The following is an 18,810-nucleotide window of genomic DNA, read 5'->3' as shown; positions in this document are numbered from 1 at the left end:
CAGAAATGGCAATTCAAACTCAGTATGGGTGGGCACATCACACCTGGGTTAAATTGGTCCATCCCCCTGAGAAACCCAAGGGGTGGAACATTCAAGGGATGTATCCAAGATTTAAATTAACCCAGCAACAGACTTAATGTTTTATGGTATTATATAGTCTATGGGAGGAGCTCCAATCAAAAGCCTTGAAGAGTCTTAATCTATCAACGGCTGCTGCGGCAAGATACTGGCCGTGTCCCTTCTGCAACTGTGGGTTATATGTAATTGCTAAATGCAGTAATTGTAACAAGTATATATTAGGACCAAGAAAGCAAGAGGAAATTTGTTTGCAAGCTACTCTAGACTTGTGGTGTATAAGATGTGGATATAATACTCCGCTGTCCAAGAGTCAGTGGTGGAGATATTATTGCTGCTGAACTCATAGGGAAATATATATAGAGAGAGATAAGGGAGAAACCCGGCCCTACCAGATTCTGTGGCACCTACGTCGTTGGATTTGAGTACACGAGTACACACAATTCCGAAAATTACTGATAAAACCCCTGTTAGTTTAACTAACCTTGAGGGTTCATCTCTGCCACCAAGAAGATCTAAGGGTTCATCTCTGCCACCAAGAAGATCTAAAGAACTCAGCTGTTGGCTGCAACCCAATAGGCACGAGGAGATGGAGAAATGGACACCCAATGCTTAGTGTTCACAGTCTTATGCAGATCTGTCATTGGTGCTCTAGGTGCCAGAGACAATTGCACAACTTGTATGTGGACTACCCGAATGGGACAACAGGTGACTCAAACTCTAATGTATCATACACATTGTAAATGCCCAGGTAATGTTACTGGAATTTGTGTACAAGGACAAACTACATATACTATTTGCCGTATTGGTAACAAAACTGTGTGCTTTGATCCTTGATTAGATCCCAATGAATACCATCTGGAGGTACGAGCCAGAGGAGAATATGGAACCATAGTGGGGCAAAAGAAAATAGAAGACTTAGATAAACCAGCAAGTGTGGTATTTGATGCCTGCGAGGCAATCGATGGTAGGAGGTTGTGGAAGCATGGAATGGGTAAGAACCTATTCCCATGATTGGAAATATATTTGTTCACCATGGAAATGGGGAGTGAGAATGGCAGATACTAGGTGTACTAACTCTTGGAATTATTGTAATTAGTGGTCCTGTGTTACCTGGACCACTGATTACCAACCAGGAAAATTTACCCAAGCTCTAATAGATAAAGGAGTATGGAGGGTGAAATTTGAAAGAATGAACATTACAGCTCCCTTATGTTGTAGGAGAAATCAACGTAGCCCTGTAAATCTTACTATAAAGGAACCAAAGTCTTGGAATAATGAATGGAGTAAAGCAAATTATCTTATTTGGCTCCAAATCTATGGAACAGGGTCAGATCTGGAAACAGTATTACATATAAAAGTACAAACCACAAATTATAAAGACAAGAGCATGAGCTGTTATTTCATTCATTTTATCAAGAATTACAAGAGTCGGACACCAAATTTGAGATTCTGACCATTGCCCAGAATTTGCTTGTTAACTTAGCCGAGAATATTGCAAATTCTTTAAATGTAACAAACTGTTTTGTTTGTGGAGGAACCAATATGGGTGAACAATGGCCATGGGAATCCCAAGAAATAGTTATATTCCAGGATGATATATGGAATAAACTCAAGTATATTCGCTTAGCCAAATGGAATCTCCAAACAAATATAATAGGGAAATATTGTTGGCAGTGGGCATGGGAGCTCTCAAATTTTACTCAAAAGGTAGAGGAATTAGTATGTGGGATCCTATGGATATGGAACACCACCATGGGAAAATGTAATACCTGGGGAGAAGAAATACGGAATCTTACTAAGAAAGGAAGAGATTGGACCCTGGATCTGCCTCAAAATGGGAGCTGGGAGGCTCCTGAAGGGTTATATTGGATCTGTGGGAAAAATGCATATACAGAGCTTCCCTGCAAATGGTATGGGACTTGCACTCTGGGTTCCATATGCTCAGGATTTTTCCTGTTGCCTATACCACAAGGAGAATGTTTTGGAGTTTGAGTATATGAAGAACTAATTCGACATAAAAGGGCTTTACAATCAGACAATGGAAGAATAATGAATGGCCGCCAGAAAGAAGAATCCAGTACTATGGGCCTGCCACTTTGCTTGAAAACAGTTCATATGGATATAGGACCCCTATCTATATGCTAAACCTCATAATACAACTGCAAGCAGTTGTAGAGATCATCACAAATGCTATGGGGGATGCCTTACTTAAGGTAGGGAAAATTACCAGTAAACTGAGGATGGTGATATACCAGAACAGATTAGCATCAGATTACATGCTAGCAACAGAGTCTGTGGAAAATTTAATTTGACAACCAGCAGGTCAAAGGAGGTGATCCTGCCCCTCTACTCTGCTCTCGTGAGGCCTCACTTGGAGTATTGTGTACAGTTCTGGTGTCCTCAACAGAAAAAGGACATGGAGCTGTTGGAGCAAGTCCAGAGGAGGGCCATGAGGATGATAAGGGGGCTGGAGCACCTCCCATATGAAGATAGGCTGAGAAAGTTGGGACTGTTCAGCCTGGAGAAGAGAAGACTGCTTGGAGACCTCATAGCAGCCTTCCAATATCTGAAGGGGGCCTATAAGGATGCTGGGGAGGGACTCTTTGTTAGGGACTGTAGTGGTAGGACAAGGGGTAATGGCTTTAAACTTAAACAGGGGAAGTTTAGATTAGATATAAGGAAGAAGTTCTTCATAGTGAGGGTGGTGAGGCACTGGAATGGGTTGCCCAAGGAAGTTGTGAATGCTCCAACCCTGGCAGTGTTCAAGGCCAGGTTGGACAGAGCCTTGGGTAACATAGTTTAGTGTGTGGTGTCCCTGCTCATGGCAGGGGGGTTGGAACTAGATGATCTTACGGTCCTTTCCAACCCTAACTATTCTATGATTCTATGAAGGAAAAGCCATAGAAATGTTAGTAAGTGAGATGAAGAAAATTGCACATGTCCTGGTTCAGACCTGGAACGGCTTTAATCTGGGAATAGAAAAATGGTGGAACTATAAATGATGGAATTTCAGTGGACTAAAAGGCGTAATTATGGGGATAGTTATCCTGATTGGAATACTTTTTTTGTTACTCTGTCTTCTTCCAATTTTGAGCCGGCAGCTCCAATGGATAATTGGGCAAATGAAGTTTGAAGCTACAGTAGTTGAAAACCCTAAACTGAATCCACTACGTGATGCCAGGCATCTCTTGAACAAATGGGAAAGACTAAAAGCCCTGTGGCAAGGCTATGACACTCATAACAAAACTAGAATCAAAAAAAAAAGGGGGGATTTTGAGGAAGATGGTTTTGCTATGCGTATGAGTTAGCTATAGGTGTTTGTCGGAAAGTATGTAAGGCTTGGTGTCCAGGGTGTGGGCCCCAACCAAGGGACCTTGTGGTTGGAACAGGAACATCTGCTTATCTTTGTTTGCAATGGAATCATATATGTTATATAATTGCAAGGCTTGTGCACATGTGCTAAGTATCAAGTTCAAAAGTTTGCTGTGAGGAAGACTCAGGGTCTGCCTCCACAACGACCACCAGAGACCCCTTAATAGGCACTTGATGGGGAGGGTTGAGGTTATCGGAAATACAAATCGCTCATTGGAAAAGGTGGAGAAAAGGCAGTCACAATCACAGTGTAAGAGTATATAAACTGTAATTGTGTGACATTTGGGTGTGCTCATCCCTTTGTGGGTGATGCACCCAGCATGCTGCTTATAAATGCTCTCTGCTTTACAGATTATCCATTTGAGCTTGTGAGCATTGTTTCTGTTTCTGCTACTTAAATCTCTCAGTATAAAGTTTCTTAACTTCATTTCAAGATTAAAGCACATACTGGCCTCGTGTTCTTAAATTAGTCTATGTCATTGCTTTGCAATGTATAATTTTTCTAATTCTTAAGTATCTGTTCTGCTTTTCCCAAAATGATATATTTTTTTTTCTCTCTTCATTTTTGTAGATAGAAAACACTCAGATAAGTTAAATTTTTTGGAGAGAAATAATCCTGACAAAAATGGAGATGCATACAATCCTCTTGTAGAGGAATATACATATGTAAAGATGCTTCTAGGTGAGCAAGAGCAATTCTTGTCCTACAATGGTGAAGTCCTTTTATTTCAGCTGTCAAAGACAGAACATGTGGAGGGAGCTGCTGATAAAACAACAAACTTGTGTGTCAGAAGAATGGCATTCAACAGAGACACTAAGCTGTTTGTTCAGAAATCTTCCGGAGCATTCAGCATGCGTGCCAGTCACTTAAAAATTGAAATAATTTGTTGTAGCTGCACAATGGATTCCAGAACAGGGATTATTCTTCCCTGCATTTTGATGAAAAAGAAAAAACGGAACAACGTTGTCAAATACCTTTTATTGTTGCTTCACAGCTCAAATCAATTTGAGCAGTCCTTTAATTTTAAATTGGATTATGAGCTGAAAGAAGACATCAGGTTGTTTACTGGCCCTTCAGTGTTGTGGAGGCATGCCAACAAGCTGTTCTACATCTCTTCTGACACCTGCACAGTTCTAAGTGCTCCTGTTCATCTTTCTTCTGTTGTGTGGACAGGTGAAATTGAGGATGAAGGCACAGTTGTCTTAGGGATAAGAACTGCTTGCCTGCCAGACAGTGAAGAAGAGGATGAGTTTTCCACATCAGACAGAGCCATCTGGGGTACTGAGTTCTTTGGCTATGCAATAGAAACACAAAAAAGGCTAACTGGCACATGCTTTATGCCTCATGCATACAGCAGAGTGGTATCTTCTGTCTACGTCTGCAAGAATGAGGTACTGAAAAAACAGCTCCGAATATCACTTGTTGCAATAACCCGCAAGAATCAGCTTATTTGGTTCCAAGATGGTCTCCCTAAAGGTGTTTGTGAGCTTCCTTACGAGAAACCATGTACAGTAAAAACAGCTGTAACCAGTAGCAACGATGTACTATTTATTGTGTCTTTTGCCTCCGGAAATGTCTGTGTTGTACAGAGGAGAGACAGCTTACAGGTATTTGTGGCTTTAAACAGCTCCCTTTTACTACCGTGTCTTTATTTGTATATATTCTTTTATTGGAAGTTTCTGCAACTGAAAAGCTGCATGTTTTAAGTTTTATAGATTTTTTCTCTTTTTTTTTTTTATTTGTTTCTGTTAAAATAGCTTGCCTAAAGTATGAGATTATTTTGCTTTCACTGCTGGATTCTATTATTTAATAATATATTTCATGAATCTGAGCCAAAGCTTCTGTTTCTAATTGAAAAATTCCGTAGTATCAGAACCTGATAAGATACTTGTGAGTGTGCCTGCATAATTTGTGTTAAAGTGAAAGTAAACTGATACTATTGCAGAGCATAAACTTCTTGCTGCAATTTAAAAGCCTTTTGAGACTCAGTTCCTAGTAATAAGAAGTATTGTTTCATGAAAATTACAAGAGGCCTCTCTTGTTTTCTAAAGTCAGGAGAGATAAAGTTAACTGTTAGGCTTTTGTAATACTCTTACCAAGATGACTTACATAACTCAGGAAATGTCTTTAGTCCTATCTAGTCCACAGTGTTATTGTACAAATTTGTCTTTACCTTTCAAATATATTTAAGTGCTTAATGCAACAAAGATACTTTTGAATGTCAAAGGTTATCATGTCATTACCTCATCTGCAAACATTATTGGTTCTAAATAAATGTTACAGCATTCAGCTATTCAGCTGTTTGAGTACACTGAAAAGTTGCCTTCTCTGTGTTCTTGATAGTAGCTAATTTTTCCCAGAGTTACATAGGCTCTAAATGATGGAGTAAAAGCTTGAAGCTTCTTAACATTACTGTATTCCACACACCTGAACAGGCTACCTCTTTATGAAAAGCATGCTTCACCAAAATTAAATCTCAAATAGAAGATTTATTCAAAAATGCGTATTTTAAAACCTCTTCTACCGTAGGTTGCTTCCACATGGCAAAAAGTGAAGTCTGTTCTGGTGGATGATTTTGTTGGGTCTGGAAGTGAGCAACTGTTACTGCTTTTTAAGGATAGCTCCAGTACAGATGTGTTAAGTACATTCAAAATAACGGATCTTGGAGGGGTCAACTATGCAGTAAGTTCAACTTGCTGTTTCTCAGCTACTCAGTCTGTGCTTACTAAATTAACAAAACCTCATAAAATCATTGAAGGATTGGTGCAAAGTAAAATTTGATGTGTGTTGTGAAATGCTCTGAAGTTTGAATTCAACATTCCCTGCTGTAAATGTAAAATAATTTACCTGAAGAGATTATTTTACTTCCTTGATAACATCAAACTATATTGGGAAATTGAACTAATGCAGTTGCAAATGCTTGACATATGTAACAGGTATGCTACAATGCTTACCTTTTGGCTAAGAACTCTTAATTAAAGCCATGGTGCTTGTTAATTATCTTCTTATAATTGGTTCTTTCCATTATGTACTATCACACTCTAATTGCATTGAGAAGGTAAGATTTTTCTTGTAAAATGCATACTGTGATTTTGCTGGTTTTCTTTATTTTCCCTAGATTTTTATAGTGCTTTGTAATAACCTATATCTCACCTTTGTTTTTTTAATTAATTCTGGAGTTTGTTTCTTTTTTTTTTTTTTAGAGTGGAATTAATTACAAACATGATGTTCCTGCTGCAGAAGGATTGCAAGAGAATGGTTTGCTTACTGTCCAAGCCCTTGAAACACGATTACAGGTTTGTGCTTGATATTTCTGCCTCTGTATTTTCTCCAAGGTACTTTTCTGTATCATTTTATTAGCTAAAGCGGGAGGTTAATGATACTGGTTTTATTGGAGAAGTGGTTCAGGGAGAAGACAACATTGTTAAGTATCCGTTCTTGAATCAATGATAGTTTGCGTTTGAGTTCTCTCAGTTGTTACAAATGCATTTGTGTAATTGGAAGGACCTAACTGAATTTTAATCAAAATTTTGCAACTATGCTGAAGCTATCCTATCAAAGCTTCATAACAATAATTTTACAGAAATTTAAATATAAGTTTAATAGAATCAGAACATTTACTACTTTTGTTCCACATTACAAACTTTGAGAAAGCGTAGAGCCAGATCCCCAGTGAGTGCCAATGAGAGTGCCAGTCAATCCTGAAAATAATGAGCTTTATGGTCTGCTTCTTTGTCCATAGACTTCAATCAAATTGGCCTTTACTTTTTCCTCAGTTAGTGACCATGGTTATTTCACCACCTGCTGATGGTTTTCCTCCTGTTACTAGCAGTTTCATAAGGATAATTTTGCAAGGAGAATTCTGCTAGGTACACTAGGTGAAGATAAAATGTATCCTTCTTCTAATTAGTATTATTTATAAAGCAAGCTGGGGGGAATTTGCCAGAGTCTAAGTGATCAATGGGAATATGTCATTGCCTGCCTTTCTTTCTACCTTTCGTCCTGATAGTAAACACCAAGCATACTCTCAAAGATGTTCTGCAGTGTTTTCTGGTGGCCTATACCAAATGGGTAATAATTGACAAAATAGAAAGCTTGATTAAAAAAAAACAAAAAAAAACCACCCACCCCCCCCCCCCCCCAAAAAAAAAACAACAGCAAAAACCAAAAAAAACCCCAAACCCAAACGACTTTAAGAGGTTAGCATAAATCTCAAATTGAGTCAATGATGTGGGGCCATTGTTAGTTTGCTAACAGTGCTTATATATGAGATAGGAGGTAATTATTCCTGTCATTTGAGAATTAGTGAAATCTTAAATAGGATATTGTGACAGTTTTATCTACAGCCTTTAAAAATGAAGCAAATTAACAAGCAGAAGTTTATCACTGGAAGAAAAGGAGGACTATGACGTATCAGAAAGTCTAAAAAAGAAAAGATGTTTTTTAGCTCTAATTATAAACAAGATGTCTAGATAGATAATATACAAATTCTAAAAGATAAAAGCTGTTGTTTGGAGAACGCTGGATAGTAGTTTCTGGGTTTATTTTTCATTTTCCTTACATTTTTTCAGAAACTGGAAGGTGTAAGAAAGTAGAAGGTGATTTAATTTTGGGGACCTCTTGAGGTCCCTTCCAACCCTGCGTTTTTACAGTTGCTCAGTTTGCATGTTGGAGGCCTATTGGCTTTTGCATGCAGAAATGCAAACTTCCTTCCAAACACCCCATTTTCTATTTTTTTTTTTTTTTTTTATTGTTTCTGGGTTCTTTTAGGTGATCACTTGTTTTAAAACTGCTGCATTATTTCCCTACTCATTACATTATTTTCTTCCTCTACAACACAGAAGTTAGTCTCTGATTTGTGGTTACTTCCACTGTTGTAAAGAACTTTTGCCATTGCCAGCTGTATAGTCTGTGTAACTATGTTCTGAGACTTTGTTCTTTTAATACACCAACTGGCTTTCAGCTGTACAGTTCTGTGAGTCTGTGTTAAGATCAAATGAAAAGTCTGGTTTGTGCATTCTACTGGTTCTGCTGAAAACAAGCCACTGGCTGGAGATTTCACGAAGCATCTGCTAATAAAGTTCTTAGACACAGAATCCTTCATAAGATTTTCGTTTGTTTCTTTGTTTAGAGATCTTTTTGATCTCTAATTTTCAAGCCACATGCTAATATAAGCATTGTAAGCAAGTTGAAAATCTTCTTATGTTTTAATGCTGTAAATCTTTGCTACTGTCATGCTGATGAATTTCAAAGTATATGCAGATATCTCTTTTGTGACCTTACTGTTGCTGCCTTGTAGAGATCTCCATTGTTCTGTATGTTTCCCCGAACAGTGAAATACTCTTGCTGTTTTTTTGTCATCTGATGTATAATTGAATTTCAAGGATGATTATTTTGATGCAATAGTGCATGAATCCTGCTTAGCTTCCAAAGGTTATTTAGCCTTTCTTTACCATCAAAATTCAGGTCTTCCAGAAATTTGCAATCAAAACACTTTTTGACAGTCTCTATGGAATCTTATCTTTTAGGGCAAAAAGAAATAGCAGATACAGTCCTTTTTCATAATTTGTTTCTCATCCCTTTTTTCACATTTGCATAGCTGTTTTCTAGCTATGTGAGAACTTCAGCAGGACTGAATTATGGTCCACTGCATTATAAGTAGGTTGCATTTAAGTTGTATACAGTAATCCATGTAAGTTGCATTTTGCAGTATGGAAATTTAAAAATATATCAGCCTGTGCATTTTTTAATTGTCCTATGTCTGCATCCAGCCTTTTGTCCTCTGAAGATTTTTTTTTTCTTTAACACTTGTTTTAGTATCCTCTGAAGACTGCTTGCTTTGGTAGAGTACTGCAGTTACATTACAACAGCAGAGGTTACAGGGTTTCTCATGGTTGGTTGTTCTGGTAGAAATAGCGTTTAAGTCAGAAGTGTCTTTTTATGTCCACTGGCCTGTTCTCCCTGCAAGTACTTAACAGTTGTGTATGGACTCTAACGCCAAATTTTTTTTTTTCCTATCATTAACTTGTTTCCTTTGACTTGATTTGCCCATTTTGGGTCAGGTAGTTTTTCAATCCTTACTGCTGATACAGTAAGGATTGTGATTCAAATGCATTGAATTGCTGCATTGTCAGATTGTTGTGTTTTCATTCTGATAATGCTGATTTAGTGGTGGGTAGAAAGTTATTTAAGAAATGTTCTATGATTTGATTTTTATTATTATTTTTAGTGTAAGTTTTAAGTATTTTTGCATCTGTTATTTTGTATTGGCCTGTTTTCTTTTTGGTGTTTTTTCATAAGGGATTTTAGTCACTTCAAAAACACAGACCCAATTATTTACCATATGAGCTGCTTCAGCCTGTAGATTTCTGAATTATGTTTCCCTCTGGCTTTTTTGTTTACTTTTTCCATTTTACCTTTGTTTTCCCCAAGATCTTTTAGGCTTAACAATCGTGAATCTTCCTTTCCATTTTCTTTGCTTTCTGGAAGTGCCACAGTTCTTGGCTCAGTAGTTTTAGCTTTGTATCCATGGATATTTATTTATTTATTTATTTATGAATGTTGCAACTTTAAATGCAATGTCAAAGCACTTGGCTGTTCTGCTTACTACTAAGCCTCTGCTTTAATTTGCTTTGCTTTTGACAGTGATTTATCTCTTCTGCTGTTGGTGCTGGATTTACTACAGCTGTATTGTGCGTGGCTCTAGACTGCTTTATTTTTATGCTGATATTTTCTATTTTAAGGTGATCTAGTTTTATTTTCTTAGTTTCCACATGCGAAGATTGTGACTTCTATTGGTGCTTGTTGCACAGTACATCTTGGCATATAGCAGAAAGGATGTGCCAGGGGGAGCTGATGTAGGGCACTATCCAGTCTCAGTTTTGCCATGTGGTAGATTTTGGGTCTTTTTCTTGTGTTATTTTGTGAGGAAAAAGGGCTAGCAAAAGTCAGATTGATCAGCAGGCATATCTCAGTGAATCTTTGGCTGTTTTGACTGTTTCTCAGTCTGTGATTGTCCATTTCCTTTCTGATTCTCAGTTATTTATTCAGGAGTTGCTCACCAATGGCAGTAAGTAGATAGTTTGGTATTCTGATGACCTTGATTAGGAAGGTATTGTAAAAGCATCCTTGTTCTTAAATCTCCCTTTTCTTGTCTCTCAAGTCTTGCACTGTATTATTTCTTGGAATCTTGTATTTACAGTGCATGATTTGATAGGTAGCAAATTACATTTTTTACAGAACTTACAATGATGAGTGCTACTTGCTCTAAATTCTCTTTACCATTGCAGCTTGAACAAAGAGCATCTGTTTGCTTACGTGAAGTGGTCTTTATTCAGGCTTGTCAGTTAATTATGATTGATCCTGATTATTTGTTTGGGGTTTTTTTTGGGGGGGGGAGAAGTTTGGTTTGCATTCCATTGGTGAGCTTTGTTCCCTCCTTGGCAGCATAGGATTTCTCAGGATCTTGCTTTCCCGATAATAGCTTTTGAGGAGCTTTCTTAAAATCTAAGCACCTGGTGCTGGCATGCTGCTTTCTCATTTTTTTGTTTGGGTTTGGTTTTTTTGGGTCTGTTTGTAAAACTGCCAACTCTTCAATATATTTAGTTGACCAATAATCAATACAATCTTCTTCTTGAGAAGAAACTGAAACTCATATCAATGGAAAAGAGAAGCAGGAATAATAATGAAAGGGCTGAATATATACATAATTTAATAAAATTGACCTTAAAAGTTTATATTAAACTTTAGGTTTAATATCAAGAGGCCAAGATACTCAGATTAATATTTTGGATCTTGATTGCATAAAAATGAAAAGCTGAAGAGATATCTTGGTAGCTTCAATATTGGTTCTTATTTGCAGTACCCAAGCGTAAGCGTAATGATAATTTTTATCTTTTGCAGGCTGGTTACACCTCTGTTCGAGAGCTACAGCAGCATTTAAGACTCAAAAAGAAGGTTATTCTTGAATCTTGCAGAGCATTAATAGATCTTGTTGAAGAAAGAACCCATATCCTGCCAACTGCAAAAGAGGTAAATTGCAGAAGAGATGAATTCTGAATTCTGCCCAGCCATTTTTAGGGGGTGCTTCCCTCAACCACTTGTTACTTTCACCAGTAGGATTGCCACTATCAAAACTCATTAATCTGCTTTTTAAGTCTTCTTCATTACCTTAACCTGTCAGCATATGTACATAAGAGTAAATTTGGGTTTCTTTACTTGAAATTGATTTTCACAATACCTTCTGACAACTGAGTTGCATGGAGGAGTAACATCTAACATAGAGGTGGATTGTGCAGTCTTAATTGGCACAGTTGCCTAGATATTGAATATCTATCTATGGCTGAACATGTTAGGAAAAGTGAGCTGTCATAGATATGTGTAAGCAAAATTGATTTTGTAATGGGAACAGAGTGAACCGTGGGCTGAGAAGGTGGTGGAGCTTGGGAAAATGTTCTCTTAATGTGTTGCTCAAAAGAAGCCCCCTAATTTACTCAAAATGGAGTTTGTCTTGTTTACAAGGAGAGAATGAGTTGTGCTTTTCATGGTATCGTGTTTTAAGAAAATGCAATTCTATCTTTTGAATCTATTGTAAAGAATAAAGTAGTTTATATAGATTTCATTTAGGTGTCTTAAAAGCACTTCCAGCAATCATTTGTGGTAAACATGAAATAATGCAGTTTAAAAAGAAATAATATCTCCACTTTATCTAAAATACCCAATGTTTTTCTGTAAGGAAGGTCTTGTCTCTCTCTGGGATGATGTAGAAAATCCTCCTCCTTCTCTTAGTAAAGAGACATCGTTGGCATCTAAAACCCCAGAGCACTTCATAGAGAAATTGTGGCAGCGTGTTGTTGGTGACAGCTTGGTAGTTGGAGTAAAACTAACTGAATCATTTTACTTGTAAGTATATAAATTTATCTCATAATTTCATTGGGTAGTTTTACAGAAACTGAATTTGCAGGATAAGCTGTGTAGTAGCAAGAATGCACTTTTGAGCTTTGAACTTTCTCATTTTGAACATCTGTATGTAAAATGTTTCAAGTGTGTCTTTATCAGTATTGTGGCTGCTGCTTGTACCTCTCCAGCACTGTGCAAAAAAACCACAACACATTGTACATGCAAAAATCAGTTGTGCCAGTTTAACTGTATAATTACTGGAGGCTTTTTACAAAAGAGTTTTCTTCATAGTCTATGTTGACATAGCTATGCTGATACCAGTGTGTGGTGTGGATAAAGCTGTGTCTTAGCTGTGTAGCTCTTGATGCCTTACTGTTAATATCTTGTCACTCCTAAAGAGTGATTTGCTTAAAGAAGCACAAAAGAAAACATTTTAAATTCACTGATCAACTTAATAAATACTCAGCTTTTGAATTGAAGTATGCTACAGCCAGGTATCCATTCAAATAAAATATTTGCTAAGCTTATGTATTGTGTAACATGTGGAACAATCAGCCATATAATACTTAAAACTTCAAAGTTATTTGTTTATTCTTATTATTGTCTTTAAGTGTATTCATTTATTTTGTTCATTTTAATTGCTCACTTCTAGTTGTAAATACTACATATGTCATTTCCCCCTTACAGGGAGGGAACTAATTTGGAACAGTTTAAAAAAACAAGATTACATTAAAACATAAATTTACAATGTGCATTGTGTAATGTAAACTGTGGTGGAATTAGAACTTACCTTTTGACCTATATCTGCACAAGCAGTGTAGCTGAGACTGTGTTAGGGTAAGCTTAAAGACTACTGATGCCACTGAAAATCATTCAAGTGGTGGTGAGAGAGCTGACCTGTTACGCCCTTTGGCCATTCTGCTGGAGCTCTGGGTATATTATTTCTCAACTGCCAGATTGCTATAACTTTACAAGAAAGTTGACCTCATCTTCCTGACAGCTTCTGTTAAGAGCCACTGAGGCAAGAGATTGTTTTTGCCTTTCCAGTATATATTCTTTTAGCTTTGATGATGATGACTTTGTTTTTGAAAATGAAATACTTCATTCCTGTATAGCTTCAGAAATTCTCAGAAGATTTGGAACTATTCCTTATAAACCAGCAGCAATATTGCTCTCTCCCCCATTTTTATGGTTGAGAAAAGATCTGTGAAGATGAAGTCATTTATCAAAGGCTTCCTGGTAGGCTAGCAGCAGAACCTAGGTGTGCTGGGCTCCAGTTCAGTACTGTTCACGAAGACCTATGTTTTGAGGGAAAAGGGCTTGCTTTCTCCCCATCCCAACACTGTTAGTCTTTATTGATTATTTTTGTGCTTCCTAATAATGCAAGATTGCAGTGAAGCTTTAGATTGCATTACGAGGTGGCAATACTTCTCCCTAAAGAAAAATAGATATTCATAAGACTTTCAGATGTCATCTTGAGACTAAACTGATTGACAGAATAAAATATCCATTAAGAGAGGATCTGAAATAGTAATATTAGCATTTCATTGAAAGAATCCTGTGTTGAATAAATAAAGTACTTCACGTATTTCAGGAAATTACTGCATGTTTAAGGTAATAGTATTTTAAACTTTTTATTTTACTTTTTACCTTCAATTTTGTTTGACTATCTATAAAATAACATAGAACATCAGAAGAGGTTTCAGTCCTCAAAGAGGGCAGAGTCGATACTTTCTGTAATTTTTTATGAAAAGAAAGTCAAGTCTTTAAAAATAAATTATAAATGTCATAGAGTATCTGCATGGGGAATGTGGAATTTTCAACGTTTTCTGGGTGAATTAGGCATCCAAATACTTTCTGTTGAAATGAGGCATCTAACTCCTAGAAGCCTTTTAAAAAATTCAGTCCATGTTATGAAAATCTTTATACTAAGCTTAGATGAAATAGTAATTTGAAGCACTTATACTCTTTGCACAATCTATGACTTAACCTGGAATGATATTGGATTTTGTGGTAGTCTTAAACGGCTGCATGTATGTTGAGAGATATATATATATCTACATGCACACAGATCATATATATATATATTTTTCTGTAAAGTTCTGCTTATTTATCAGAAAGCAAAATACAGACAGGGCGTACAGTCATTTTATATGGATTTTCACAGGTCACTGAGTGACGTCAGTTTATCTTTAGTGGTGGATCAAAACTTCTGTTCGATTTCTCCAATTATCGAGTGTCGAAATAAAATCATTAAGCTGAAGAAAGCCTTCTCAGCATTGGCTGTCTCCTCCTGTCAAATTGAGCCTCCTCCAAAAAAGATGAAACTGGACTTGCATGGCAAGAATGATATGAAAAAAGAGTTTCCTCAGCTGGATGAAGCAAAGTCAGTCATTGCTGTTACCAGCCTTTCACCATTACTGGCATTTCATCGTGTATGTTGCATAGTTCTTCTACATGCGAAGAAACAAAAACATCAGACTGATGGTTTACAGGAGAGCAAAAAGATTACTGTACTCTGTGGGAAAATTTCGTTAAGTCTGGAAGATGTTTCTAATGGAAAATATTCAGTAAAGATGCTAAAGGATAATAGTTACTGTACAGGTAAATGGATTGATATATTTTGGATTCATAAATATGATTGATTCTTCTGTTTACTATAAGTGATGCCAAGCTAAGTTTTGAAGTTGTAATCACATCTCTGTCTTTAAACATGAACTGTATAGACCTGTTGGGAATTAAAAGCTGTGTGGAATACAAGACAGAACATTTTTCAAAATGGAAAAAAATGTTCAGTGATTTCCATAGGGTTTTGTGCTTACATTGGTACTGAAATATATCTGGAAGGGTTAATTCTGAAGATAAGTCAGATTGTTGAAGGCGGTGGGTTTTTTTCTATAGAAAGATACTTAACTATTGATTACATCCAAAAAATACGGGTTTTTTTCTGACGTAGTATTACCTCTTAAATAATACTAAAGTAATTGAAACTTTTCCTCATCTACATGTCTATTAAGGTCATTTATTTTCCTTTCTTTTAGAATTCCTGATTTAATTGATTTTGAATTGTGCTTCTGCTCATGTAGTGAAATACCTTTTTGATCATTTGTAATGAATTTAATGCTGTATCATGGGCTAAAGCCAACATGTCATCTTACTATCACAGGAGGCTATTCATAGTCATCTTTGGCAAGGTGACGTTTATCTTCAGAGCTTTCATTAAATAGGTGGGGCTCTGTTAATCAGCTAGCTCATTTGCTTGACAGAAGTAGGTATAAGAATTTAGGCGAGAAGAAAATTCCCAAAGAAAGCCTGTATGCAGGTGCAAACTACATAGAAGTGGGGCTGTGAACTCAGTTTTTTGCATAAGCAGATCCTAATGCACGCAACATGATCAAAATATTTAGGCCAAATATTTTGTTATTGTATTTTCTTGCAGGTTCCTTGGAAGATATACTTGCTGTCCTTGCAGTATCTGTCAGATTCTCCTTTCAGATTGTGTCTTCTGATTGCACATTGACTCCAGTAAATTCATGGTTACTGGGAGAAATGGAGTGCACACCATTTAAGGAATGCCATGACAACATATTCTGTCATAAAGCAGGAATTATGTATGGTACAGTTTTTAAATGGACCCTGAAAAATCCATTTGAAGGGCTTCTAACGTTATTTTGCAGGTAAAATTGCTTAAAAAGTCTTGAGTATATTCATCTTGCATACACACTTTTTTATCTTTACAGTATTTCTTACTGGTACCATAAACAACAACCAAAACCATAATCAATAGGCTTCCAATATGGTGATATGACAATCACCAGCACTAACAGAATTGTTTTCAAATCAGAACTATGGCAGAACATGAATTGTATTGTTTAATTTTGTCTAGGCTATAACATTGAATTACAGATAAATCTAGTCTCCATTAATATCTGCTTGGTACCATTTCTTCTGTTCATTTCGCTGTACATGAATTTTATATCCTTTTTTCTTACATTATTCTTAGTATAACATAATTTTTTTTCAGTATGTGTTGATCTTAAAAAATACCTTAAGAGAATATTAAAAACAAGTAAGAAAAACCCTAAACAAACAACAACAAACCTTAAGTTATATTTTAATCTATTGCTATGTCATTTTGGAGTTTAGTACAGCAACATAAATTCAGTTCAATTTTGTTGTTTTTCTGAAGTATTTATTTCCTATCTACAATGATTTTGAAAAGGAAATAATTTGAAGATTCTCAGTGATTTGCTTTTCTTAAGTAGGTTCTTGGACATATGTCTATAAAATTTCCTAAAGCAGGCTATATAAGTTAGTTATACTGCCATGATTTATCATTTAGCTGGATACGGCTCAAAACATAAAAAGTACTTTTAAAGTACTGACAAATGTTGCCTGTCCTTCAGACTTTAAGGTAAAAAATAAAAGAAAGAGAAGGTATATCTTTTAAGAGTTTCTAATTTATAATGAGTTTGAATCTTTTACTCAGTGTAGGAATTGACTTCCATCTTTTATGTAAGAGGAAAGGCTGAATTGTTTAAGAAATCAGTAAAATTTTAAGCCTAAAGACTTGATTCCTTTTAAAATGTTGCTTGATACTATTCACTTTTGGTCCAACTTAGCGTTAATAGTGAGCTGCATATTCATGGTGTAACTATGATTGTATTTTCTTTATCTTTTTTTCCCATCTTTGGATTAATCTTTTATCCAGCTGGGATATTTCTGTGATTGGTGGGAGCTACAGACTATTTTTTTTCCACAGCCTTTCAGAGCTAACATAAACTACAATAGCTGTTACAAGTAGTGGAAAGTTCAAGATAAATAAATTGAAATAGAAGTAGTTTAAGGAAAAATGCCTTTCTGATGTGTATGAAAAATCTAGCTACTTAAGGATGCTTGTAGGGTTTTGGGGGTTGTTTTTCTGGTGGGTTGTTGTTTTGTTTTGGGGGTTTTTTTTTGGTTGGTTTTGTTGGGTTTTTATCTGGTATTTTTTTTTTTCCGTCAAAAGACATCATGGCAAACACTGGAATTAAGACTTTGGTCAAACTCTACATTCCTGTTAGAATAAGGATTGTGCCATTATGTCATATATGCTACACTGGTATTCAGGAGAGTAGGTTCCTGATGACTACAAGCACTATTTTATCTTGCTTTCTTAATAATTTGAATAATGTCTGATTTTTAAGTGCAACTTTCCCTCTATAATGACCATTTAAATAACATGAGCTGTGGGCCACTCAATAGCCATGCTGTGCATTGATAATGACAATCTATGAATAGAAGTGACTTTTTACTGCCCCTAAATATAGACTAAACAATGCATTTCCTTTGTGTTATTATATGTAGCCTTCATGTACAATGACTTGCTGCTTAAAGAAACAAGTAATGCTCATGAAACCCTAATCACACACGTGTATTTTAGCATAGAATAGTTATGTTCTTGAGGTTTGCTTAGTGTCAGTTCTTTTGACATACGGTGGCTAGTGTACCATTAGAATACCTTTGCTTACTCCTGTATGTAGAGTATACATAATACTTAAAAGCATAATCAGCATACATTTTTCCATGTTTCATTTTAAGTAATTTTGTTTTATTTTCCATGGTAGAATTTTGAAGATACAAGGTAGCTCTAATAATAATAACAATAATAATAATACTGATCATCATCATCATCTTATTTTACAGAAATCTGACTGTCTTGTTCCAGTGCCTTTACAGCCTTATTAGAGTTCTCCCACCAAGCTGTGATGTAAAGCTCCTGAGATGTGGAAGCAAAGGTGTACTGACTCAACAGTTAGCACTGGCTTTGGAAAAAGAAATGCTCACCTTGAGGAATTCTTTCTTCTCAAAAGAAAGCAAAGCTGAAAACAGTTTGACATGGGGGAATGAGCCTGGCAAGACAATCAGTGGTGCTCCTGTGGCTTCTTTACTGGACAGTGAGGAAGGGGTTCAGCAATTCAGAAAAAAGCTTCAGGATGAACGGAAAGAAAGTGTTCTGAGTATGAACCAGACAATGAATGGTGCCCTTTACCAGGAAATTTCTTTGAAAATAGCGGCTGCTCAGCTCAATTCAGATATGATTGCGTGGAGACTGAGCAAGTCCTAGAAACTATTTACTAAATTTATCTTGAAGAATATTTTGTTAAAATTGCACTATTAAATGATATTTATATTTTCATGGGTACGTACTTTTTATTGTATAGCCCAGTTATTTCTACACATAAATACTGGTATTTTGGTTGATGACTTGTAGCTGGTTTGGCAAGAATTTAAGATTAAAGGTAGCTGAGTTGTTATTTTGTTACATAATTTGAAAATATTATTTTTAAAGTATTTTCTGATAATTCCTATTCCAAAATCATATTTCAATAATCACAAATGAATTGTATGAGAAAAAAAATAAGTATGTACAGTTTAAAATAGTCCTTTTAAACTTGAAAGATGACCACTGACGAAGGTAG

The 18,810-nt window shown here is 36.1% G+C and overlaps 1 protein-coding gene across 1 annotated transcript; it reads left to right on the top strand.

Moving 5' to 3' along the window:
* The first annotated feature begins 4,122 nt into the window (after nt 1-4,122).
* FANCB (Fanconi anemia, complementation group B) lies at nt 4,123-18,455 on the top strand. Its single transcript, XM_010012855.1, has 8 exons — nt 4,123-5,058; nt 5,981-6,133; nt 6,655-6,747; nt 11,354-11,482; nt 12,186-12,352; nt 14,517-14,953; nt 15,789-16,026; nt 18,035-18,455. Exons 1-8 carry the CDS (start codon nt 4,123-4,125, stop codon nt 18,453-18,455), a joined length of 2,574 nt encoding a protein of 857 aa, XP_010011157.1.
* Nucleotides 18,456-18,810: the final 355 nt, after the last annotated feature.

This window comes from Nestor notabilis, unplaced genomic scaffold (assembly GCF_000696875.1).
Source record: "Nestor notabilis isolate BGI_N333 unplaced genomic scaffold, ASM69687v1 scaffold4944, whole genome shotgun sequence".
In the NCBI taxonomy this organism is placed as follows: Eukaryota; Metazoa; Chordata; class Aves; order Psittaciformes; family Psittacidae; genus Nestor; species Nestor notabilis.
Note: the sequence above shows the minus strand (reverse complement) of the source record. Positions and strands in the feature narration are given on the sequence as shown.

What these genes read in the sequence shown, in the direction of transcription:
- FANCB (XM_010012855.1), top strand. Translation starts at nt 4,123, where the DNA reads ATGCTTCTAGGTGAGCAAGAGCAATTCTTGTCCTACAATGGTGAAGTC. An exon ending in CCCTTGAAACACGATTACAG is followed by an intron (nt 6,748 to 11,353) that starts GTTTGTGCTTGA and finishes TATCTTTTGCAG; the next exon opens with GCTGGTTACACCTCTGTTCG. An exon ending in CTAACTGAATCATTTTACTT is followed by an intron (nt 12,353 to 14,516) that starts GTAAGTATATAA and finishes GGATTTTCACAG; the next exon opens with GTCACTGAGTGACGTCAGTT.